Source organism: Piliocolobus tephrosceles, chromosome 7, assembly GCF_002776525.5.
Source record: "Piliocolobus tephrosceles isolate RC106 chromosome 7, ASM277652v3, whole genome shotgun sequence".
NCBI classification, from domain to species: Eukaryota; Metazoa; Chordata; class Mammalia; order Primates; family Cercopithecidae; genus Piliocolobus; species Piliocolobus tephrosceles.
The window spans coordinates 40,645,240-40,671,284 of NC_045440.1; the positions used below are offsets into that span (position 1 = coordinate 40,645,240).

At 46.8% G+C, this 26,045-nt stretch overlaps 1 protein-coding gene, 1 long non-coding RNA gene and 1 pseudogene across 6 annotated transcripts in view; 2 read left to right on the plus strand and 1 right to left on the minus strand.

The window, feature by feature from the left end:
- Positions 1-842: 842 nt before the first annotated feature.
- On the minus strand, positions 843-18,781 carry LOC111544094. The gene is made up of 3 exons (XR_002732037.1): positions 18,469-18,781; positions 8,889-9,030; positions 843-1,037 (listed from the first exon to the last, which is right to left on the minus strand). It is a non-coding gene; the product is annotated as an uncharacterized LOC111544094 (long non-coding RNA).
- Positions 11,548-11,700, plus strand: LOC111544219 (annotated as a pseudogene).
- Positions 18,782-19,130: 349 nt separating the features above from the next.
- Positions 19,131-26,045, plus strand: part of IKBKB (inhibitor of nuclear factor kappa B kinase subunit beta) — a 57,754-nt gene continuing 50,839 nt past the window's right edge. For 4 of the 5 annotated variants that reach the window (XM_023214458.1, XM_023214460.2, XM_023214456.1 and 1 more), the window contains exons 1-2: positions 19,131-19,298; positions 19,913-20,035. In XM_023214458.1, the coding sequence (XP_023070226.1) occupies positions 19,931-20,035 (105 nt within the window). In that variant the 5' untranslated portion in view covers positions 19,131-19,298; positions 19,913-19,930. Of the gene's footprint in view, positions 19,299-19,912; positions 20,036-26,045 lie in introns of those variants that run through there. The other variant, XR_002732036.1, reaches the window with a different exon arrangement.

Genomic DNA, 26,045 nt, shown 5'->3' on the forward strand with positions numbered 1-26,045 from the left:
GCCCCTGCCCGGCTGCCAACCATCCGGGAAGTGAGGAGTGCCCCTGCCCGGCTGCCCACCGTCTGGGAAGTGAGGAGCACCTCTGCCCAGCCACCCAACTGACTGGGAAGTGAGGAACACCTCTGCCCGGCCGCCGTCCCATTTGGGATGTCAGGAGCGCCACTGCCCAGCTGCCCACCATCTGGGAAGTGAAGGGCGCCACTGCCCAGGCGCCCAACTGTCTGGGAAATGAGGAGCGCCTCTGCCCGGCCACCCCATCTGGGAAGTGAAGTGCCCCTCTGCCCGGCTGCCCACTGTCTGGCAAGTGAGGAGCGCCTCTGCCCGGCTGCCCACCATCTGGGAAGTGAGGAGTGCCCCTGCCCGGCTGCCGTCCCATCTGGGATGTGAGGAGGGCTCTGCCCAGTCGCCCCACCGTCTGGGAAGTGTGGAGCGACTCTGCCCAGCTGCCCACTGTCTGGGAAGTGAGGAGGCCTCTGCCCGACTTCCGCCCTGTCTGGGAAGGGAGGAGCGTCTTTGCCCAGCTGCCCACTGTCTGGCAAGTGAGGAGCATCTCTGCCCGGCTTCCCACCGTCTGGGATATGAGGAGTACCCCTGCCCGGCCGCTGCCCCCTCTGGGAAATGAGGAGTACCTCCGCCTAGCTGCTGCCCTGTCTGGCAAGTGAAGAGCACCACTGCACTGCCGCCACCACGTCTGGGAAGTGAGGAGTGCCTCTGTCTGGCTGCTGTGCAACCTTCCAAGTGTGAAGTGACAGTCTTGTGTGTGATCTTTTCTGTCTTCCCCAAGTTTGCATTTTTGACATTAAAGTTTACTTTTTAATTAAAAAAAATATATATATAGGCTCTTTTTAAGTCTGCTTTGCTGGAACTTTTAATAAGGAATCTCAGGTTAGACTTTCCTAGTCTCTCAAGAATACAAAGAGAACTTGTCTGGTTTGTTTCAACTTTGCCTGCAATATCCATAGACTTTGATGAATTATTCTTTTCTTGATGTCCCCAATATACCTGAGGTCTGCCAGGAAGTGACCTTTCTTATTCATCTGTAAGGTAACCACATAAAGAAACCACATATGCAAAGCACGAGGTTGGCTTTTTGGCTCCATAAAGTCAACCTTAGTTCCTTAAAACTGTCTGATCACATCTCATTATATGTTCGTTTCATATTTGATATTCCAGTCAACGTCTTAGCAATATAATCAAGGTTTTCAATTGTGTCCCTGTTATAAGGAAGCTAGATTCTTACTGAATTTATGAAAATAACTACATAGTGCCAAGCACGGTGGCTCACACCTGTAATCCCAGCACTTTGGGAGGCCAGCCTGGCCAACATAGTGAAACCCCATCTCTACTAAAAATACAAAAAAGTTAGCCGGGCATGGTGGCAGGCACCTGTAAACCCAGGTACTTGGGAGGCTGAGGCAGGAGAATCGCTTGAACTCCAGAGGCGGAAGTTGCAGTGAGCTGAGATTGCACCATTGCACTCCAGCCTGGGCGACAAGTGTGAAACTCCATCTCAAAAAAAAAAAAAAAAAGAAAAAAAGAAAAAGAAAAGAAAAAAGAAAAGAAAAAGAAAGTAACTATATAGTCATGAAAATAAGAATAGCTAGTAAGAGTTTCTGAATTCTACAGGGATCAGGTAGAGAAAAAAGGATAAATGTTTCAATTCTGTTTACAAAGGTACAATATACCCAATTGCTGTAAATTTTAGTTTGCTTAAGAAAAAAGAGAAAAACCATTAAAGACCCAGAAATCTCCTAAAACAAGAAGTCCTAAGAATTATAACCATCAGTTGGGCACGGTGGCTCGTGCCTGTAATCCCAGCACTTTGGCAGGCTGAGGCAGGTGGATCACCTGAGGTGAGGAGTTTGAGACCAGCCTGGCCAACATAGTGAAACCCCGTCTCTACCAAAAATACAAAAAATTAGTTGTGGGTGGTGGCAGGCGCCTATAATCCCAGCTACTCGGGAGGCTGAGGCAGGAGAATCACTTGAACCCAAGAGGCGGAGGTGGCAGTGAGCTGAGATTGTGCCATTGCACTCCAGTCTGGGCAACAAGAGCAAAACTCCATCTCCAAAAAAATAATAATAATAATTAAAAAGAATTTTAATCATCATCAGGTAATCTAGTACAATGTAATTATTCTTGTTCTGCTTGATCTTTGGTTAGCAATTTCATGAATGAGTCAGTTTTTCCATTAGTGTTCAGGAAGTTCAGCGGTATGATCTTAAAGTCATCAGGAATGTGTACTTGTGTTTTCTCCATGAATCTCCTTAAATACAAATGCACTTTCTTGAGATTTCTGGGCCTACCAGGAAGTGACTTTTCTTACTCATTAGCACAGTAGCCATGCAAAGAAACCACATAAGCATGGTGGTTCACATTATAGTTGTTTGCAAAAGCTTTTAGGAATGCATCAAAATAAAACAATTAACTGTCTATGGATGACAAAATACTTTAAATGGCCATGGTTAAAGGATGAGAATTCATTGTAATACAATTGAGAAAAAAATTCAGTTACTTCTGTCACATACATTTTAAGATAATAACTAGAATTATAACTGACAACATTATATCAGGACCCATCAGATCTCTAGGAACTTCACGCAATTTCTGGAACACATTATAACATAAATACATACAAATATAACATAAAGAAGGTTTAGCATCACTTCTTTTTTAACAATGCTTCCCATGTAATTTAACATACCAAATTAATTTAACAAGTTTGTTTTTATAAGAAGGAAGACAAGGCTGGGTGCAGTGGCTCACGCCTGTAATCTCAGCACTTTGGGAGGCAGAGGCAGGTGGATTACGAGGTCAACCAATTGAGACCATCTTGGCCAACATGGTGAAACCCCATCTCTGCCAAAAATACAAAGATTAGCTGGGTGTGGTGGTGCATGCCTGTAGTCCCAGCTACTCGGGAGGCTGAGGCAGGAGAAACTCTTGAACCCGGAGGCAGAGGTTACAGTGAGCCAAGATTACGCCATTGCACTCCAGCCTGGCAACAGAGTGAGACTCCATCTCAAAAAAAATAAAAAAGAAGGAAGACAAGTCCTTTGTGACTTTTTAGGGGTCTTCAGGAAAATTCCAAAGTTAGTTCAAGGTCAAAGACTTCATGTAGAGTTTGATTTTGCAAAGTTGTCAAAAATGCCAAAAGATGGCTGGGCTCAGTGGCTCATGTCTTTAATCCCAGCACTTTGGGAAGCCAAGGCAGGAGGATCACCTAAGCCCAGGAGTTCGAGAACAGCCTGGGTGACATAGGAGGAGACCTCATCTCTAAACAAAGTTTTTAAAGGACAATTTTTTAAAAAAAAAGTTAAAAGACTAAATTTTTTGATTAAATAGGATCACAGGTAAAACATTACTCAGTTATCCATTTAACCAAAGCACTGGAAAATTTCAGAGGTAATCACAGAAAGGTATATAGATTTTGTTTTTTTTAACTTAGCTCTTTTAATAGAGAAGACTGAGTCTTCTTAAGTAATCAAAGATCTGATAAAGACGATATGAAACACAGGAAATTATTCTGATAAGACACATATTTTTTTCCACCTAAGCAAATTCTAGATTTTCCACACAGATTACATAGACGGTAAAGAAAACCCTTCCATAGTATTTTATCAAGAGAAGTCCAATACTCCAATAAAACTTTGTAATTTCAAGAGAGAAGATGAAACTCTAGTTTTGGATTGTACTTTTGATATTAAAGCTCATGTTTGAGATCCTTATAATAAATTGATTCAATTTCAGCCAACTTAATCACACAAGAATCTCTCTCCCTTTCTAACTTTCTAAATCTATTTAGGGTTCTTTTGTTTGTTTGTTTTGTTTTGAGACAGTCTTGCTATGTTGTCTCAACTGGTCTTAAACTCCTGGGCTCAAGCAATACTCTTGCCTTGGCCTCTTGAGTAGCTACAACTACAGGCATGTGCCACCATGCCTGGCTCCATTCAGTTTTTGTCTTTCTTTTTTTTTTTTTTTTTTGAGATGGAGTCTCACTCTGTCACCCAGCCTGGAGGGAGTGCAGTAGTGTGATCTCCGCTCACTGCAAGTTCCACCTCCTGGGTTCACGCCATTCTCCTGCTTCAGCTTCCCAAGTAGCTGGGACTACAGGCGCCTGCCACCACTCCCAGCTAATATTTTGTATTTTCAGTAGAGACGGGGTTTCACCATGTTAGCCAGGATGGTCTCGATCTCCTGACCTCACGATCTGCCCACCTCGGCCTCCCAAAGTGCTGGGATTACAGGTGTGAGCCACCGTGCCTGGCCTCAATTTTTGTCTTTCATTCATTCTCCTTTTTCATTCTGAAACTGCCTTTATATCAACTCTAAACATGAACCGAATTACTCTCCTTTTTTCTCAACAGAAACACATATTAATGCTTCATGCTTTTTTTTTTTTTTTTTTTCTGAGATGGAATCTCGCTCTGTTACCCAGGCTAGAGTGTAGTGGCACCATCTCGGCTCACTGCAAGCCTCTACCTCCCAGGTTCAAGTGAGTCTCCTTCCTCAGCCTCCTGAGTAGCTGGGACTACAGGCTCGTGCCACCACACCCAGCTAATTTTTTATTTTTAGTAGAGATGGGGTTTTACCATATTGGCCAGGTTCGTCTTGAACTCCTGACCTCAGGTGATCTGCCTGCCTCGGCCTCCCAAAGTGCTGGGATTATAGGCTTGAGCCACCGCAACCAACTGCTTCATACTTTATCTTACAGAAATCCCATATCCTATTTTCCTTGCATACAACTTTTGTTCTTTACACTTTCCGGTTTTCACTTGAAACTAAGCAATCATTAAGAAATCAAGCAATCATTAAGAAGTTTCTAGTTTTCACTAGAAATTAAGCAATCATGAACTGTCACACTAGCATTCTGTAGACAAGCAAATTTATGAATATACCGTTTTATAATTTTTAGAAACATATATTTTTTCATAGCAGTTTTTCTTTTTTTTTTCAAGATGGAGTTTCACTCCCATTGCCCAGGCTGGAGTGCAATGGCGCAATCTCGGTTCACCGCAACCTCTGCCTCTCAGGTTCAAGTGATTCTCCTGCCTCAGCCTCCTGAGCAGCTGGGATTACAGGCATGCACCATGTCTGGCTAATTTTGTATTTTCAGTAGAGACAGAGTTTCTCCAGGTTGGTCAGGCTGGTCTCAAACTCCCGACCTCAGGTGATCTGCTCCCCTTGGCCTCCCAAAGTGCTGGGATTACAGGCATGAGCTACCGTGCCCAGCCTGTAGTGCCCAGCCTGTGTCCACAGTTTTTCAGTGTGGCATGGGACATGTTTACTAACACACTCAAACATCTGGAGTCTCTCGTACTAAGAAGCCAAGAGTAGACAGACATATATTCAGCAATTAATGCTTCAATGTTTTATTATATTTGGAAAATATCCAGGTATGCAGTGAATATTTATCATTTAATTTAACTTAACTTAGCAAAACCCTGAGTATAAGTTACCAAAGAGATTTGGGAAACTATTTTTAGTAGACACGTTATAAACCAAAATCGTTGTCAAAAGCTCATTCATATACTTTTATCCTATTTTTATAACTGCCTGACAGGTTCTTCCTGCCTGCTGCACAACGAAGAGCACGGCATTGCAGTAAAGTAAGAGTTTAATTGGCCAGTCTCAGTGGCTCACGCATGTAATCCTAGTGCTTTGGGAGGCCAAGGTGGGTGGATTGCCTGAGCTCAGGAGCTTGAGACCACCTGAACAACACGGCGAAACCCTGTCTCTTCGAAAATACAAAAAATTAGCCAGGCATGGTGGCAGGAGTCTGTAATCCCAGCTACTCGGGAGGCCGAGGCAGGAGAATTGCTTGAACGCCAGAGGCGGAGGTTGCAGTGAGCTGAGATTGTGCCACTGCACTCCAGCCTGGGCAACAGAGTAAGACTCCGTCTCAAAAAAAAAAAAAAAAAAAGAGAGAGAGAGAGAGAACTGGAGAGAAGATGAGAGAAGAGAGGAGAAACAGGAGCAACAGGAAGGAAGAGGTTGTCGGGGAGCCAGCGTCGGGAGATCTCAAGTTCTCCAAAGAAGCCAATAAAGTACCGTATTTACTGGCTCAGCAAAACTGCGCCAGCCAAAGGTAGGTGACAGAGTTGGTTGAACACATAGACAGCGGGGCTTCAGGAAGGGAGTTTCAGGCGATGGAGACATTCCCATGGGAGCTGCAGGATTAGCTCGACAGAACAGAGAGGACTTAAAACAGTAACTCCTACTAGGGTCTGAATATTGGCTTCTAGTCAGGCCAACTTCTGACCATAGAGCTCCTTTAAAAAAAAAGGCTTTCAAGGCTGGGCGTGGTGGCTCATGCCTATAATCCCAGCACTTTGGGAGGCCGAGTTGGTCGGATCAGGAGGTCAGGAGTTTGAGACCGGCCTGACCAATATGGTGAAACCCCATTTTAAATCCTACTTAAAATACAAAAATTAGCCGGGCGTGGTAGCACGTGTCTGTAATCCCAGCTACTCGGGATGCTGAGGCAGGGGAATCGCTTGAACCTGGGAAGTGGAGGTTGCAGTGAGCCGAGATGCACCAGTGCACTCCAGCCTGGGTGACAGAGCGAGACTCTGTCTCAAAAAAAAAAAAAAAAAAATCTTATTATCAAATTCTCCTGGGACAAACAGTAAGTATTCCTGGCAATACTGAACCCCTATTTGAATAGTTTTTCTTCTTTTTCTTTTACAGAAAATGTGTACTTAGCAAATGACTGAAGACCAAAGTCATAAGCCTCTTAGGACTTAAAACCAATGAGCCTTTTATGGCTTAACCACAGAAATGAGAGGCCTCTCCAAACAGGATGCAAAGATACAGCCCTTTCCATAGACTATGGGAGCCATTCCCATAGACAGTCAAGGGAAGAAAGTCTTAGATAACACCCTTAGAGCTGGCAATGGTTGGTAGGATATGAGAAAAAGAAAAACCATTTCATCTGGCTAGATGTTATGGCCTACACCTGTAATCCCAGCACTTTGGGAGGCCGGGGCAGGTGGATCACTTGAGCTCAAGGGTTTGAGACCAGCCTGGGCAACATGGTGAGACCCCGCCTCTGCAAAAAAAAATACAAATATTAGCTCGATGTGCTGGTGTACATCTGTAGTCTCAGTTACTCAGGAGGCTGAGATGGGAGGATTGCTTAAATCTGGGGAGGTCGAGGCTGCAGTGAGCCATGATCATGCCACAGCACTCCAGCCTGGGTGACAGTGAGACCCTATTCACCTCCCTTTCCAAGAAATATATTTCATTTGAGGAATGCGAGCCCCTTTAAATTATGAGACCCAGAAAGGCATTTAAAATGTAATACCAGTCACGTCCCTCTCCCCCTTGAGTGAAATAATTACCTCTAGCAGCCACTTGCTATGGGCTCTAGACTAACTGTCACCAAGTAGCCATAAAATGCCATACACCCTGTAGTTCAACAATGCACAGCCAATCACCAATGTTATTTATAAAAATAACCAAAGTTATTTCTGTAAACCAATGAGAATTCCTGACAAACAACTTTTGTAAATCTCCCTCTCCTGATTTGTTATTTTTTTCCTTTAAAAACTTGAGCCTCTCTTTTGTTGTCTGGAGCAGTCCCCAAGGAAACTTGGAAGTGTGTCCCGGGCTGCAGTCCTCAACTTTGTGCTGATGACCTCTCTTTGAACTAGATTCTGACCATTTGATGATTTTAGGTTGACAGACACTGGTCACAGATGGGATGCAGCCCATGCTTCTCTTTCTGTCTGGTTATATTCCTGGGTGTCCCTGACCTGGTGGTTGGCTGGCTATATTCTGGGGTGTCCCTAGCCTGGCAGTTGGTAGCCAGGACAGGTAACCAGCAGTCTGGGTGCCCCAGCAGTTGGATAGCCACGCTACATTTTTAGGACACAAACAGGAAAGCAATAACTGTCCCTGGGAGTGAAAGGATCAATAACCAATGGTTACCCCAAACCACATTTCACCAGAGTCACTGTCCAAAAAATTAATTCTTACAAATGATTTCTTCTGCTAATGTGAATTTGAGATAGAAGGCACAAAAGAGAAACTTGTACCTTCCTCCCTTGACTGGTACCACACAGATCCAGAAGTGCTAACTACCACATTATTTTGCTTATCTATTTATGTATTTATTTATTTTATTTTTAATTTTTTAATTTTTTTTTTTTGAGACAGAGTCTTGCTCTGTTGCCCAGGCTGGAGTACAGTGGCACAATCTTGGCTCACTGCAAGCTCCGCCTCCTGGCTTCACGCCATTCTCCTGCCTCAGCCTCCTGAGTAACTGAGACTACAGGTGCCCACCACCACACACGGCTAATTTTTTTGAATTTTTAGTAGAGATGGGGTTTCACCTTGTTAGCCAGGATGGTCTCGATCTCCTGACCTCGTGATCCGCCTACCTTGGTCTCCCAAAGTGCTGGGATTACAGGCGTGAGCCACTGCGCCCGGCCTACTTTTTATTTTTTTGAGACAGGGTCTCATGCTCATCGCCCAGGCTGGAGTGCAGTGGTGTAATCACGGCTCACTGCAGCCTCAATTTCCTGGGCTCAAGTGATCCTCCTGCCTCAGCTTCCCGAGTAGCTGGGACTACAGGTGGACATCACCATGCCCGGTTAATTTTTTGTGTTTTTAGTAGAGACGGCGACTTGCCATGTTGACCAGGGTGGTCTCAAACTCCTGGGCTCAAGTGATGCACCTACCTTGTCCTCCCAAAGTACTGGGATTACAGGTGTGAGTCACTATGCCTGGCTAATTTTTTTGTATTTTTAGTAGAGATGGGGTCTTGCCATCTTGCCCAGGCTGGTCCCAAACTCCTGGGCTAAAGTGGTCCACCTGCCTTGGCCTCCCAAAATACCGGGATTACAGGTGTGAGCCACCACATCCGGCCGACAACACATTCTTACCCGTTGCCAGATTCTGTCACTTCCAGGGATCCCAATTGTAGAGCAGGCAGGGTGTCCCGGAGATCCCATCTGGGTCACCAAAACTGTAGGGGCAGAACAATAATTTTCTCTATATCCTTTCTGTGTTCCCGGCTGAGACCTCCTGTAACAAAATGGCAGATTAACAAGAGAAAAACAAACGGAAGTTTAACAACATGTATATTTCACATATTCATAGGAGATACCCAGAGATATGAGTAAAATCTAGAAGGGTGACTTAGAATTCGGACTTAAATACCATCTCCAGGTGAAACAAAGCAAGAACGGTTTTGGGGTGGACAGTTATGGGGTGGTGTCCTGAAAAAGCTTGGTAAGCAAAGCTAAGGTTTGTAGTGCAGATTTATGTTGATGTCTTCTCTAATGATTAGAGTTTCTGGTGAATTAGAGCCACACTTCTCTTCCTGGTATAGGGACAGAGAAACCCTTACAAATGGAGATGCGTTTTTCTGTTTGTTTTTTGAGATGGAGTTTCACTTCTGTTGCCCAGGCTGGAATGTAATGGCATGATTTTGGCTCACTGCAAACTCTGCCTCCCGGGTTCAAGCGATTCTCCTGCCTCAGTCTCCCGAGGAGCTGGGATTACAGGCGCCTGCCTGTAATCTGGCTAATTTTTTGTATTTTTAGTAGAGATGGGATTTCACCATGTTGGCCAGGCTGGTTTCGAACTCCTGACCTAAGGTGATCCACCTGCCTTGGCCTCCCAAAGTCCTGGGATTACAGGTGTGAACCACCATGGCCAGCTGGGTTTTTTTGGTATTTAAGTATATATAGAGAATTATATTTTATTTTTAAATTAATTTTATTTTATTTTTTATAATTAATTATAAAATTTTATTTTTAATTATATATTTTTAAATTAATTAGAGATAAGGTCTTGCTGTTCTCAAACTCCTGATTTCAAGTGACCTTCCTACCTCATCCTCCCCAGTAGCTGAGACTACAGGCATGACACCACACCCAGCTAATATTTTGATTTTTTTGTAGAGATGGGGTCTCCCTATATTGCCCAGGCTGGTCTCAAACTCCTGGGCTCAAGTGATCCTCCTGCCTGGGCTTCCCAATGTGCTGGGATTGTAGGCATGGGCCGCTATGCCTGGCAAGAGACGTTTTTTGTTGTTTCTGAGACTATCAGAAAACATCAGAGAGATGGTTTCTATAGATGTAAATTTCCCTTACAAAAGGGTAGCTTTTACAATATTTAATTTAATTTAATTTTTTGAGATGAGTCTCACTCTGTCACCCAGGCTGGAGTGCAGTAGCATGATCTCAGCTCACTGCAGCCTCCGCCTCCCTAGTTCAAGTCACTCTCCTGCCTCAGCCTCCCAAGTAGCTGGGATTACAGGCGCCCACCACCATGCCCGGCTAATTTTTGTATTTTTAGTAGAGACAGGGTTTCACCATGTTGGTCAGGCTGGTCTTGAACTCCTGACATCAGGTGATCCACCTGTCTCAGCCTCCCAAAGTGCTGGGACTACAGGTGTGAGCCACCATGCCCAGCCTTAAATATATATATATATTTTTTTGAGATGGAGTTTTACTCTTGTCACCCAAGCTGGAGTGCAATGGCGCCACCTCTGTTTACTGCAACCTCTGCCTCCCGGGTTCAAGTGATTCTCCTGCCTCAGCCTCCCGAATAGCTGGGATTATAGGCGCCCGCCACAATGCCCAGGCAAAAGGGTCATTTTTACTCTGCTTTCAGAGCTGCTTCTTCAGTTGCTGTTTCTCAGAATAATCCATATGCACAAAAGGCCTATCTTGGGTGGCATATTCCAGTCTCCTACAGTGATCTGGCCTCCCAGATAGTCACCAGCAGACTCCTGCAGAAAGGAAAAGTTGGGACAGGCAGGTAGGAGGGCCAGGCACTAATGGCAAGGGGAAGTGCAGAGAGAGGCGTGAGCCCAGGAGGGACTGGGGTCTGTAGCTGAGTTGCAACACAGCCCAGGGATTGGTTAAAGTTCCCATCTCCGCTGCCTAGTGACCCTTTCCACCATGCTCCCTCCAAACCAGCTTCTTTTTTTTCTTCTGTTCTCTCTTCCTTATTCTTTTTTGTTTGAGACAGAGTCTTGCTCTGTCCCCCAGGCTGAAGTGCAGTGGTGTGATCCCAGCTCACTGCAAGCTCCGCTTCCCAGATTCATGCCATTCTTCTGCCTCAGCCTCCCGAGCAGCTGGGACTACAGGCACCTGCCACCACGACCAGCTAATTTTTTGTATTTTTAGTAGAGACGTGGTTTCACCGTGTTAGCCAGGATGGTCTCGATCTCCTGACCTTGCGATCTGCCTGCCTTGGCCTCCCAAAGTGTTGGGATTACAGGCGTGAGCCACTGCGCCTAGCCTCTCTTCCTCTTTCTTGGCACAGGCTCTGCAGTCTCAGTGATGAGCGGTCCTTTCACACCATAGCCCAGCCAGCCTCGTGTTGTTCTGGGGTCACTAAGCCTGGATTAACCCAGTTGGGTCAGTCATTTGGTCACCTCTGGCCTCTGATTCCTCAGACAGGAGAAATCCAGCCCAACCCAGCAGTCTGCCCACACCTTAGAAAGTCTCTAGAAAGGATATTAAGAAATTATTACGTCAAAAACCTCAATAACTCTTGTACCAACCTAATAAATCAAAATTGGCCTTTATCCTGACCTGGCAGGGGAGATGCCATGCTCACGAAGGTGGTTCTCCCAGAGTGAGGCTTATCCATTGCACTCCAGATGTGCTGACCCCTGCCACTTCCCCAAACATAGATCTTTTTATTTATTTATTTTTTTGAGACAGAGTCTTGCTCTGTCACCCAGGCTCAAGTGCAGTGGCACGATCTTGGCTCACTACAGCCTCTGTCTCCCAAGTTCAAGTGATTCTGCTGCCTCAGCCTCTTGAGTAGTTGTGATTACAGGCACCCGCCACCATGCCTGGCTACTTTTTGTATTTTTAGTAGAGACAAGGTTTTGCCATGTTGCCCAGGCTGGTCTCAAACTCCTGGGCTCAATTGATCCACTTGCCTTGGCCTCCCAAAGTGCTGGGATTACAGGTGTGAGCCACAGTACCCAGGCCAAATGTGGAGTCTTGGCCCTGTATTTGGTGGTAGTGGAGAACGACCTTCATGCTAAAAAGTAAACAAATGGAATTGAACCGAGCAGGGTGGCTCCCACCTGAAATTCCAGCACGTTGGGAGGCCAAGGCAGGAGGACTGCTTGAGCCCAGGAGTTCCAGATCAGCCTGGGCAACATAGTGAGACCCTGTCTTTTAAAAAGTAGAGCAAATTAGCCGGGAGTGGTGGCGCACACCTGTGGTCCCAGCTACTGGGGAGGCTGAGGTGGGAGCATCACTTGAACCCAGGACTTCAAGGCTGCATGAGCTATGATCATGCCACTGCACTCCAAGATGGATGACAGAGTACCCTAGACTCCAAAAAAAAAGGCAAAGGCAGTTAAGAGTTTAGCAAAAGTAGAAGGTCAGAGGCAGAGGTGACTAAAAAACATCCAACTGCCTCAACCACCAGTGCACACTGCCACCTCTGACACCAAGGTCCTGGGGAGAGGGGAGAGGTGAAAGGATAGGGGCCTTGCACTGCAAGGGGAGTGGGGAAGATGTGGAGCTTGGAGCCCATTTCATTTTTTTAAAATTATTTTTTGAGACAGAGTTTCACTCTTGTTGCCCAGCCTGGAGTGCAATGGCCTGATCTTGGCTCACCACAACCTCTGCCTCCTAAGTTCAAGTGAGTCTCCTTCCTCAGCCTCCTGAGTAGCTGGGATAACAGGCATGTGCCACTATGCCCGGCAAATTTTCTATTTTTAGTAGAGCCGGGCTTTCTTCATGTTGGTCAGGCTGGTCTCAAACTCCCAACCTCATGTGATCTGCCTGCCTTGGCCTCCCAAAGTGCTGGGATTACAGGCATGAGCTACCATGCCTGGCCCTTTTTTTTCTTTTTTGAGATGGACTCTTGCTCTGTCGCCCAGGCTGGAATGCAGTGGCACAATCAGTACACTGCAACCTCCGCCTCCTGGGTTCAAGTAATTCTCCTGCCTCAGCCTCCCAAGTAGCTGGAATTACAGGCGCCCACCTCCACGCCTGGCTAATTTTTTTGTATTTTTTAAAGTAGAGACGGGGTTTCACCATGTTGCCTAGGCTGGTCTCAAACTCCTGACCTCAGGTGATCTGCCAGTCTCGGCCTCCCAAAGTGCTGGGATTATAGGCGTGAGCCACCACGCCCAGCCAGAGCCCATTTCACTTGAATCACAGAACAAGAATATCAGCCAATTTCTGGGTTACCACATTAAAAAAGTAACACATTAATAACTAATATTCAAAGGGGGCTTCACAAGCATCAGGCTCTGCACTTTTATGTATATTATCTCCATGAGGAGTAGGTTTTATTCACCCCTACTTCATGGAAGAGAAAACTGAGGCTCCGTGAGGGTCAATAAACCGCCTGAGTTCACAAAGCCAAGAAAAGACAGAGCCAGGATTGGAACTCACATCTCTCAAGCTCCAAAGACAATGCATAGCCCAAGGCTAAAGAGTGCTGTTTCACTCTTAGTATTGGCCAGTCTTTGTATTGGCCATTTCTCTCATTCATTTGGTAAAATTTTTATTGAGTACCTATGATGTACCAGGTGCTGGGAATGGAGCAGTGAACAATATCTTTGATCCCATGGGTCAAAAGTAGGCGCTCAGAACCAAGGTAAGCCGAAAAGCATACCTGTTGGTTTCTTAGACATCTACATCCAGCCCATATCCTTTGTCTCAGCCACCACGGCCTGAGGTGGCAGCTGCCCTTTCATGACTTTTTCCTCTTTAGTTTGAATTTACTGGAATAAACACATGTGTGTATAAAAGCAAATGGAGCTCAAAAAGTGATTTCCTCCTCCAAGCTCTCTTTTCTCCAGAGAGGGTGACTCAGAGCCTCAAATCCTTGCCTTTTCTTGTTTCTACCTAAGTTTGAGGCACAACAGCTTGGCTGGCCCTGCTCCTCTCAGTTTCTTGATTGGCCCAAGTCCAGTCACAGAGACAGCAGCTGGCCAATTTCCTTCCCTTCCTCTTCTGCAGCCAGCTCTTCATGGCGCCCAAAGGGTCTGCGGCAAGGTTCATTCTCACCCTCGTCTCCACCAGCCCACCCTCATCTCCCACCAAGGTCCCCAGAACAAAGGCAGACTTCTTCACATCCTCTGACTAAACTAGTTTCTCCAACTTTTCTGGCAGAGGAGTTTTTGTTTGTTGAAGAAGCAAGTCCTGACCTGCAGAGTCCTTTGTCTGCAGGGCTGGGATAAAACAAAATCAGATGGGTCAAGAAAGAGTTGCTGAAATCGCTGAACCAGAGCTGACTGTGGGGGCTGGGGGGCTGAGGAAAACCTCCACCATCCTCTGTGGTCTGCCTTACGGCCTCTTATCTTTCAAGCTGTCTTCTCCTTCTATGATTCAGCTCCAGATGGTGCAGAAAACAATTATTTCTTCACTCGGAGGAGCTCAGTGTTGCTGCGCTTCATTGCCATCAGGTGAGAGAGCAGAGTTTGATCAGTGGATGACATAAAAGACTGAGTAAGAAGACAGTTATCTTTGACTTACTCTGGGAACAAGATTTCATTTTAAATTTAACAGTGCTCAGAAACCTTATCCTTATCACTAGTACTGTCAGAAGCATTTGAACCAGAGCAACTCCATCTTGAATAGGAGCTGGGTAAAATGAGGCTGAGACCCACTGGGCTGCATTCCCAGATGGTTAAGGCATTCTGAGTCACAGAATGAGATAGGAGGTCAGCACAAGATATAGGTCATAAAGACCCTGCAGATAAAACAGGTTTCAGTAAAGAAGCCGGCTCTAACCCACCAAAACCAAGATGGCCACGAGAGTGACCTCTGGTTGTCCTCACTGTTATACTCCCACCAGCGCCATGACAGTTTACAAATGCCATGGTAATGTCAGGAAGTTACCCTATATGGTCTAAAAAAGGGAGGCATGAATAATTCACCCCTTGTTTAGCATATCATCAAGAAATAAACATAAAAATGGGCAACCAGCAGCCCTTGGGGGCTGCTCTGTCTGCGGAGTAGCCGTTCTGTTATTCCTTTACTTTCTTAATAAACTTGCTTTTACTTTACTGACTCACCCTGAATTCTTTCTTGCACGAGATCCAAGAACCCTCTCTTGGGGTCTGGATCAGGACCCCTTTCGTATAACGGTACTGTACTGTGGTACTAATTACTGCAGAACAAATTCGTGTGTGATTTTATATTGCCTGGCCTTTGTCTGTCCTTACTTGATGGCTCTCTGTGGGTCTTAAAAACCCAATAAGATTCTAAGTGCTTCTGATGAGATCTCATTCCATTGCTTGGATCCCCTGGGTCAGTAATGCCCTGGGCTAAGCTAGGCACTCTGGCTGGTCAGTATTTCTTGATTTCCCTATAGCACAGCTAAATAGCACAGTCAGCCTCAAAGCAGGAAGAAAAAGGGACCTTTTTCTGCTGAATCTGGAAATATATTTTGTAAACAGTCTGCTCATGTCTCCAGAGCAGGACAGAAACCAGATGCAGGCAGAGATATCTAAACATGTCTTATCTGGATAGAAAATTGAGCTTAAGATAATAAATATCTTGGAATATGATAAAACCCAGAGGCCTCTTCCTGGACCATGATTAACTGAAGAAAAAAAAGTCTAGTAATACGTGACCTTATCAGAGAGATTTATGTTCAGTTGAAAGCCAAGTTATTTTGGGCTGAGCAAAATGAGGATTCAAATTACAGGAGTGCAGAGTAAACTTTTGGCATATTAGCGGATGTCTCGGTAAGTTTCTCAGGGACAGTGTTTTTCAGAGATGACAGGATTAAGGAGAGAACTTTTTTATGACATTGTACTGGAAATAGACTCTCCACAGTGCCCAGCACATACAGATGCTGAATAATATTTTTTTCTTTTTTTTTTTGAGACGGAGTTTCCCTCATCGCCCGGGCTAGAGTGCAATGGCACGATCTCAGCTCACAGTAACCTCTGCTTTCTGGGTTCAAGCGATTCTCCTACCTCAGCCTCCCAAGTAGCTTGGATTATAGGCACGCACCAGCACGCCCAGCTAATTTTTTTTTTTTGGTATTTTTAGTAGAGATGGGGTTTCACCATGTCAGCCAGGAAGGTCTTGATCTCTTGACCTCATGATCCACCCGCCTCGGCCTCCCAAAGTGCTGGCATTGCAGGCGTAAGCCACTGTGCCCGGCCTAATTTTTGTATTTTTAGTAGAGACGGGGTTTCACTATGTTGGCCAGGCTAGTCTTGAACTCATGACCTCAGGTGATCTGCCTGCCTCGGCCTCCCAAAATGCTGGGATTACAGGGGTGAGTCACCGCACCCGGCCTAATTTTTTTTTTTTTTTCCCCCGAGATGGAGTCTCGTTCTGTTGCCCATGCTATAGTGCACTGGCGCGATCTCCACTTACAGCAACGTCCAACTCCTGGGTTCAAGCAATTCTTCTGCCTCAGTCTCCCAAGTAGCTGGGATTACGGGCACTTGCCACCACGCCCAGCTAATTTTTGTATTTTTCATAGAGACGGGGTTTCACCATGTTGGCCAGGCTGATCTCAAATTCCTGACTTCAAGTGATCTGCCTACCTCAGCCTGCCAAAGTGCTGGGATTACAGGCATGAGCCACCTCACCTGGCCAATAAATATTTTATTTAAAAAATTTACTTATTAAGCAAACACTTATATTGCATTTAGACAATGCAGGCACTATTCTACTTGTGTTACAACTATTTACTCATGTTCCTGTTGCTTCCAGCCTTGAGGCTGAGCTTGCCATTTAGCTGGGAGTAATCAAGAAATGCCAGGTCAGGAGCAGTGGCTCACACCTGTAATCCCTGCACTTTGGGAGGCCAAGGTGGGAGGATTGCTTTGAGGCCAGGAGTTTGAGCCAACTCTGAGCAACATAGTGAGACCTCGTCTCAACAAAATAAAATTTAAAAATTAGCTGGTCATGGTGGCATGTGCCTGTAATCCCAGATAGTGGGGAGGCTGAGGTGGGAGGACCCCTTGAACCCAGGAGGTCAAGGCTGCAGTGAGCATCCTGTCACTACACTCCAAAGTGGGTGATAGAGAGAGGCCCTGTCAAGAAAGAAAAAGTAAAGAAAAGGAAAGGAAAGGAAGAAAGAAAGGAAAGTAAAGAAAGAAATCGAGCAGCCGGGAAGGGAAGGGGAAGGGAGGGGAAGGGAGGGGAGGGGAGAGGGGAGGAGGAAGGCAGGCAGGCATGCATGCAGGAAGGAAGGAAAAGAGAGAACGAGAAAGAGAAAGAAAAAGAGAAAGGAGAGGAGAGAAGAGGGGAGGGGAGGAAAGGGAAAGGAAAGGAAGGAAGGAAGAAAGGAGAAAGAAGGCGGGGGAGAAAGAAGGGAAGGGAAGGGAAGGCTAGGGAAGGGAAGGGAAGGGGAAGGGGAAGGGAGAAAGAAACTAAGTAGCCTGGAAGGGAGGGGAGGGGATGGGAGGGAGGGAGGGGGAAGGAAGGAAGGAAGGAAGGAAGGAAGGAAGGAAGGAAGGAAGGAAAAGGAAAGGAGAGAGAGAAAGAAAAAGAAGAGGAGAGGAGAGGGGAGGGGAGGGGAGAAGAGGGGGAGGGAAAAGAAACAGAGCAGCCAGCCTGCCTAGCACAGCCCTGGACACCACTGACCCCTATGTTTGGGTTGAGATCTGTCCCTGAGTTAACTTCAACCCCAGGGCTGTCAGGCACTGCTGCTATCAATACCTCATTTGTCCCTCACAACAACTCTGGGGTGGCCTCCTTTCTATGACTTTCTATGAGCCCGCCTGTCCCCCTGCTATTACAGTGAAGCAGATGAAACTGCTAATCTTTGTCACTGATGTTTTGGCTGTTTTCAATTTCCAAAAAATGACAATTAAATGCAATTCAACCTAATACTGCCTAAATTTTAAGAGGAAATAGATGCTCAGAGTGTTTAACAAACCAGCCCCAGTACCTCAGAGGTAGTCAACAGCAGTATCTGAATTCAAAATCCAGTTTGCCTCCCTCTGAACTTCTTAACATGCTACTTTTAACCGCCCATTAAGAACCCGGAAACCAGTTGCTAGGGTTTGAGTTTCAGTTCATCTACATGGCAGCCCTGTGCCTCGGAAAAAATAATGATGCAGACCAGGTGCGGTGGCTCGCACCTGTAATTCCAACACTTTGGGAGGTCCAGGCGGCTGGATCCCTTGAGCCCAGAAGTTCGAGACTAGCCTGGGCAACTCAGTGAGTGAGACCCCCACCACCAGGTATGGCGGCCACGCACCTGTAGTCAGGAGAATCATTTGAGCCCAAGAGTTGGAGGCTGCAGTGAGCTGTGATCACACCACTGCACTCCAGCCTGGGTGACAGAGCAAAATAATAATAATAATGATGATGATGATGCAGTATTGTCCAATTTACAGGGTTGCCCTGAGGATTGAGTAAGGAAATCTAAGTTCAGAGATTTAGAACAGAGCCCTGCACTGTGTAAGCACTCTATAGATGTGAGCTATTATTATCATCTTCAGGTTTCTTTGGTAGTTTTTTCCTGCTTGAATAAAATATAGCAACACACACACACCTCCTTTGTCCACTAATATAATCCCACAAAATGGAGAAACTCAGCAGTGAGGACATTCTGACTCCAAGCAGGAAGGAGATGAACCATGAACCTTAGGCTGTGCGCCTCGCGGTTTCCTCCTGTCACCGGGGGTGGGGCTGCAGTCTGGCTTCACACTTCTAGGTCTTTTCTTGTTTTTAAGGGGGCGGGGGCTGTCACCTCTGCGGAGTCAGCTGTGATTGATCCTTCTCCACACCCAGCCAAGCACCCCCCACAGACAGGGGAGCGCCCGCAGTAGGGCGGGCGGCAAGGGCAGTTCTAGCCAACAGTCCCTAAATCATCCCAGCAGGGGCGCGGGAAATTCCACCGAGGTGAAAGCCTAGGCGGCCGGCTGAGGAAATCCCCATGCCCGGGCCCAGAAACCGCTCCAGGTGGAAGTCACTTGTCTAAAGAGAACAGGGCGTAACAGGGGTCATTTCAGGGCTGCTCTTTTAAATCGGTGAGCACGGTCTACTTTCCCTCAGTTTATTCTAGAGGCCACACGCCACCCCCGCCCCCGGGAAGTTGCCCGGTTGCGGGTCCCGGGACAGGCCCACCTGGCCCGCGGCGCTCGCAGCATCCGGACCTGGTCAGCCTCGCGCCCCTCGCGGCCACTTTAAGAGCGGCCGCGGCCCACGTGCTCAGTGATGTCAGAGCAGGAAGTGTTTGAGGAAGTCGCGCCGCGCTGCCCGCGTTAAGATTCCCACATTTTAATGTTTTCAGAGGGGTATCAGAGCCCCGGGTTCGGCCGCCCCAGCCCCGCCTCCCCCGCCCCGGGGAGCCCTCCCCCTGCCCCGCGTCCCTGCCGACAGGTGAGTCCCACTCGCGGGTGCGGCCCGGGTGCCACCTGCAGGCCCCGCCGCTCCGCTGCCTGCAAGGCCCAGAAGATCCCTCTGTGCCGCTGGAAAGTCGCAGCTTGCGGACTGGGGAGCGTTTCACTCGTGCGGATTGGAGTTCGGGAAGCCGGGAGAAACAGCCCTGGCTGGGGTGGCTTCTTGGGGGTGGGTGGCTTTGAGGGAAACCTGCGATTTATGGGAACATTGTAAAGAAACACGTGACCGAGGGGACGCTCAGAAGTAGGTTCTGTCCCTGCCACCTCGAGCAGAAGGCGAGCAGGCTGGGGCGCCCCTGGTGGAGTCAGCTGGGGATCCCCTCGCTGGGGCAAGGGCGTGGACATCGCCTCCCTCGGTCACTTTCTTCCCTGCCTGATGCCACAGCGACCGGATGGGGGAGGGTGAGAGGGACAAAAGTTTGCCACAAAGTTTGGACAAACCAAACACATTGGTTTCTTTACAAAGTAAAAAACCAGTTGTATTTTTCTTCTCTCCCATTCAAGAGCAGTGGTATCTCTTGCCTTCTCCATCCCTTTGAGCTCCATTTTTTTTCTTAATCCTAACTTTTTTTCCCCATCCCAAATTGCTCACAGAGTTAGCACGACATCAGTATGAGCTGGTCACCTTCCCTGACAACCCAGACATGTGGGGCCTGGGAAATGAAAGAGCGCCTTGGGACAGGGGGATTTGGAAATGTCATCCGATGGCACAATCAGGTAGGCCCTCTGTGCAGCTTGGGGAGGGGCGGGAAGCCAGGCTCCCTCTTCACTGCCTCCACTTTCTCTGATCCTACTGGGCCAAGGGCTCACCTTTGGCTTTGGTCATCTTGGGACAGTGAATAGGGTAGGGGACTGGGAAGAGGGCTTCAGGACTTCTGAGCTGACTCCAGGTTAGTGGTCTCCAAGCTTTATTGACCACGTCACCTAAATAAACAGTAAAAAAAAAAATTAAGCTCTTAGTCTGTATTATATATATATGGTTACAGTAGAATATCATGTACTAATATATACTGATATATGTTATAAAACATACAGAAATAGGAAAATTTAAAGGATGAAGCTAATTAAATAGTTTAAAATATTTTAATTCCTTGATGCCAGGAGTTCAAGAGCAGCCTGGGCAACATAGCAAGACCTCGTCTCTACAAAAAAGTTTTAAAAATTAGGCAGCCAGCTGGGCGTGGTGGCTTACACCTGTAATCTCAGTACTTTGGGAGGCTGAAGCAGGCGGATCACGTGGTCAGGAGATCGAGACCATCTTGGCTAACACCATGAAACCCCATCTCTACTAAAAATACAAAGAATTAGCCAGGCTTGGTGGAACGTGCCTGTAGTCCCAGCTACTTAGGAGGCTGAGGCAGGAGAATCGCTTGAACCCAGGAGGCAGAGGTTGCAGTGAGCGGAGATTGCGCTGCTGCACTCCAGCCTGGGCAACAGATTGAGACTCCGTCTCAAAAAAAAAAAATTAGGCAGCCATGGTGCGTACCTGTAGTCCCACTACATTGGAGGCTGATGTGGGAGGATTTCTTGCCCAGGAGTTTGAGGCTGTAGTGAGCTATGATTGTGCCACTGCACTCTAGCCTGGGTGACAGAGGGAGACCTTGTTTCAAAACCATTTTTTAGAAATATTTCAAATGTCGGGTGCATTGGCTCATGCCTGTTATCCCAGCACTTTGGGAGGCCGAGGAGGGAGGATCACTTGAGGTCAGGAGTTTGAGACCAGCCTGGTCAACATGGTGAAACCTCATCTCTACTAAAAATACAAAATTAGCTGCTATGGTGGTACGTGCCTGTAACTTCAGCTACTCAGGAGGCTGAGACAGGAGAATCGCTTGAACCCAGGAGGCAGAGGTTTCAGTGAGCTGAGACAGTGTCACTGCATTCCAGCCTGGGCTACAAAATGAGACCCTGTCTCAAAAAAAAAAAAAAAATATTTATAATATTTGCAATTATGATGTCTTCCCAGTATTGCTTGCAATACTGCATGGTACAAAATAAGCAGATCCACATGAAAGTGAGAATTATTTTAATTTTGTAGAGATGGGGTCTTGCTATGTTGCCCAGGCTTGTCTCGAAATCGTGTCCTCAGGCAGCCTTCCCGCCTTTGCCTCCCAAAATGTTGGGATTACAGGCCTGAACCATGGGACATGGCCTCAGCTGAGTTTTTTTTTTTTTATTTTTTGTAGTGATGGTGGTCTCTCAATGTCCAGGCTAGTCTGGAACTCCTGGCCTCAACTGATCTTCCTGCCTTGGCCTCTCAAAGTGCTAGGATTACAGCCATGAGTCATTGAACCTGGCCTGTTTTTATTTTTAATTGACACGTAATAATTGTACATATTTATGGGGGACAGTGTGATATTTTGATACATAATGTGTAATGATCAAATCAGGGTAATTGGCATATTCATCACTTGAAACACTTATCCTTTTTGTTGGAAACAGTCAAAATTCTTTCTTCTGGCTATTTTGAAATATAAAATAATTTTTTTTTTTTTCCCGGAGATGGAGTCTAGCACTGTTGCCCAGGCTGGAGTGCAGTGGTGCGATCCTGGCTCACTGCAACCTCCGCCTCTCGAGTTCAAGTGATTCTCCTGCCTCAGCCTCCTGAGTACCTGGAATTACAGGTGTGCACCACCACACCTGGCTAATTTTTGTATTTTTAGTAGAAATGGGGTTTCACCATGTTGGCCAGGCTGGTCTTGAACTCCTGACCTCAGGTGTTCCGCCCACCTCAGCCGCCCAAAGTGCTTGGATTACAAGCGTGAGCCACTGCGTCCAGCCTGAAATGTATAATAAAGTTTTATTCACTGTAGTCACCCTGTTGTTCTATAGAATACTATAACTTATTCTACCTGACTATAATTTTGTACCCATTAACCAGTCTCTCCCTATTCCCCTCCACACACCACCCCCAACACCCTCACCCTTTCCTGCCTCTGGTGACCACTGTTCTACTTTCTACTTCTGTGAGATCAGTTTTTTGTTGTTGTTGTTGTGTTTTTGAGATGGAGTTTTGCTCTTGTCATCCAGGCTAAAGTGCAATGGCGCGATCTTGGCTCACTGCAGCCTCTGCCTCCCAGGTTCAAGCGATTCTCCTGCCTCAGACTCCCGAGTAGCTGAGATTACAGGTGCCTGCCACCACACCTGGCTAATTTTTATATTTTTAGTAGAGATGGGGTTTCACCATGTTGGCCAGGCTGGTCTTGAATTCCTGAACTTAGGTGATCCCCATCCCCCCGCCTCAGCCTCCCAAAGTATTGGGATTACAGGTGTGAACCACCGAGCCTGGCTGAGGTCAGTTTTTTTTTTTTTTGAGATGGAGTCTCGCTCTGTTGCCCAAGCTGAAGTGCAGTGGCACAATCTCGGTTCACTGCAACTGGCGTATCCTGGGTTCAAGTGATTCTCCAGTCTCAGCCTCCCAAGTAGCTGGAATTACAGCCGTGCACCACCACACCTGGCTAATTTTTGTATTTTTAGTAGAGAGAGGGTTTCACCATGTTGGCCAGGCTGGTCTCGAACTCCTGACTTCTGGCAATCTGCCTGCCTCGGCCTCCCAAAGTGCTGGGATTACAGGCATGAGGCACCCTACCTGGCCTTTTTTTTTTTTTTTTTCTTAATTTTAAATTTCTTTGGAGATAGGGTCTCAATCTATCATCCAGGCTGAGAGCAGTGGTGCCATCGTGGGTCACTGCAGCCTTGACCTCCTGGGCTCAAATGATCCTTCTGCCTCAACCTCCTGAGTGGCTGGGACTGCAGGTATGTGTCACCATGCCCGGCTAATTTTTTGGTTTTTTGTAGATAGGAGGTCTCTGTTGCCCAGGCTGGTCTCGAATTCGTGGACACAAGTGATCCTCCCACCTCAGCCTCTCAAAGTGCTGGTAATCCCAGGTGTCAGCCTACTGATTTTAACCAACTGAGATCGGTTTTTTATTAGCTCCCACGGATAAGTGAGAACATGTGGTATTTACCTCTCTGGGCCTGGCTTAATTCCCTTAATGTAATGACCTCCAGGCTCATCCATGTTGCCACAGATGACAGGACTTCATTCTTTTTTATGGCTGAATAAGAGAGTCCATTGTGTCTATGTACCACATTTTCTTTATTCATTTGTTCATTGATGGACATTTAGGTTGATTTCATATTTTGGCCATTGTGAATAGTGCTACAGTAAACATGAGGGTGCCAATATCTCTTTGATAAACTGATTTCCTTTCCTTTGGATAGATACCCAGTAGTGGGATTGCTGGATCATATGGTAATTCTGTTTATAGTTTTTCTTTTTTTTTGAGATGGAGGCTGGTCTCAGGCTCTGTCACCCAGGCTGGAGTGCAGTGACATGATCTCGGCTCACTGCAACCTCAGCCTCCTGGGTTCAAGCAGTTCTCCTGCTTCAGCCTCCAAGTAGCTGGGATTGTAGGTGTGTGCCACCACACCTGGCTAATTTTTATGTTTTTAGTAGAGACAGGGTTTTGCCATTTTGGCCAGGCTGGTCTCGAACTCCTGACCTCAGGTGATCTGCCTGCCTCAGCCTCTCAACCTGTTGAAACTACAGGCGTGAGCCACTGCGCTAGCCTTATTTGTAGTTTTTCAAGGAATCTCCATAGTATTTTCCATAATGGCTGTGCTAATTTACATTCCCACCAATAGTGTATAGTTTCCCTTTCTCCACATCCTTGCCTTCATTTGTTCTTTTTTGTCTTTCTGATAATAGCCATTTTAACTGTGGTGAAATGACATCTCATTGTGGTTTTGATTTGCATTTGTCTGATGATCAGTGATATTGAACATTTTATCATATACTTGTTGACCATCTGTAAGTCTTTGAGAAATTCCTCTTCAAATCATTTGCCCATTTTAAAAATTGGATGATTTATTATTTTGCTGTTGAGTTGTTTGAGTTCCTTGCATATTCTTGATATTAATCCCTTGTTGGATGGATAGTTTGCAAACAGTTTCTCCTATTTCATAGGTTGTCTCCACAGGTTCCATAGGTTTACTCTGTTTTTTCTTTTGCTGTGCAGAAGCTTTTTAGTTTGATGTAATCTCATTCGTCTACTTTTGCCTCTGTTAACTGTGCTCATCCATAAAATCTTTTCCCAGACCCTGAAGCACTTCCCATGTTTTCTTTTTTCTTTTTTTTTTTTTGTTTTTGAGACAGTCTGACTCTCAGCTGAGACAGGTGTGATCTTGGGTCACTGCAGCCTCCATCTCCTGGGTTCAAGCGATTCTCCTGCCTCAGCCTCCTGAGTAGCTGGGATTACAGGCAGTGCCATCATGCCCGGCTAATTTTTTTTTGAGACAGAGTCTTGCTCTATCACCCAGGCTGGACTGCAGTAGCGTGATCTTGGCTCATTGCAAGCTCTATCTTCCGGGATCATGCCATTCTCCTGCTGCAGCCTCCCGAGTAGCTGGGACTATAGGTGCCTGCCACCATGCCTGGCTACTTTTTTGTGTGTTTTTGGTAGAGATGGGGTTTCACCGTGTTAGCCAGGATGGTCTCGATCTCGTGACCTTGCGATTTGCCCACCTCGGCCTCCCAAAGTGCTAGGATTACAGGCATAAGCCACCGCACCTGGCTACACCCAGCTGATTTTTCTTTTTTGTGTGTGTGACGGAGTCACAAACTGTTGCCCAGGCTGGAGTGCGTTGGCGCGATCTTGGCTCACTGCAACCTCTGCCTCCCGGGTTCAAGCGATTTTCCTGCTTCAGCTTCCCAAGTAGTTGGGATTACAGGCACCTGCCACTATGCCCGGCTAGTTTTTATATTTTTAGTAGACACGGGGTTTCACCATGCTGTTCAGGCTGGTCTTGAACTCCCAACCTCAGGCGATCCACCCGCCTCAGCCTCCCAAAATGCTGGAATTACAGGCATGAGCCACTGTGCCCAGCCTAGTTTTTGTATTTTTAGTAGAGACGGGGTTTCACCATGTTGGCCATGCTGTTCTCAAACTCTTGACCTCAAGTGATCTGTTCATGTTGGCCTCCCGAAGTGTTGGGATTACAGGCATGAACCACTAACAGGCGCCTGGCCTGTTATTTACTTTTAAAAAGCCAAAAGCCAGCTTCCTCCTCCTGCTGGCTGAACCCCATGCAGTCTGTCTGCACCTGCCTCTCTGTCATTCCTCCCCTTGGCTGCCCCTGGTTCGGGTGCTGAGCCCTCTCGTCGGACAGGCCTCCCTCTCCTCCATGTTCATCCGGGATGAACTCTAGGCTACCTCCTCCACAAACCTGTTTGGGATGACTTTGTTCCGTGGGAACTGGTTCTCCCGGTGAGTTCCTCCAGGCCGGCTCCTATGCCGCCCTTCCCGTCTGACGAGAGTAAGTGTCATCAGGACCCTGCATTCCTGGTCAGCCAGGGTTGGATCTGGCCTTGGAGTTCCTTCAGTTCTCCTGTAGCAAGTGCCTGACGTTGTATATGTGCTAGGTGCCCCAAATCATCCACTCTGCCAGTCCACAAATATTTATCTAATGTCTATTATGCGTACAGTGGTGATTAAAGCGCATCTTTGGAGAAGGGAAAGAGCCATCAGTCAACTAATTATAAATGTAAGCTCCTAAGTATTATAAAGTGTGAGTTGGGAGAAGGACCCAGTGCACTGAGACCTGCCGTTGGGGTGGGATCAGTCAGTGTCAGAGGAGGTTCCCCAAGGAAGTGGCACTTGAACTGAGGTCCTAGTAGAAGTCAGCTTGGCAGAGAAGGTGGGAGGAGAGTTTTAGGCCAAGGGAG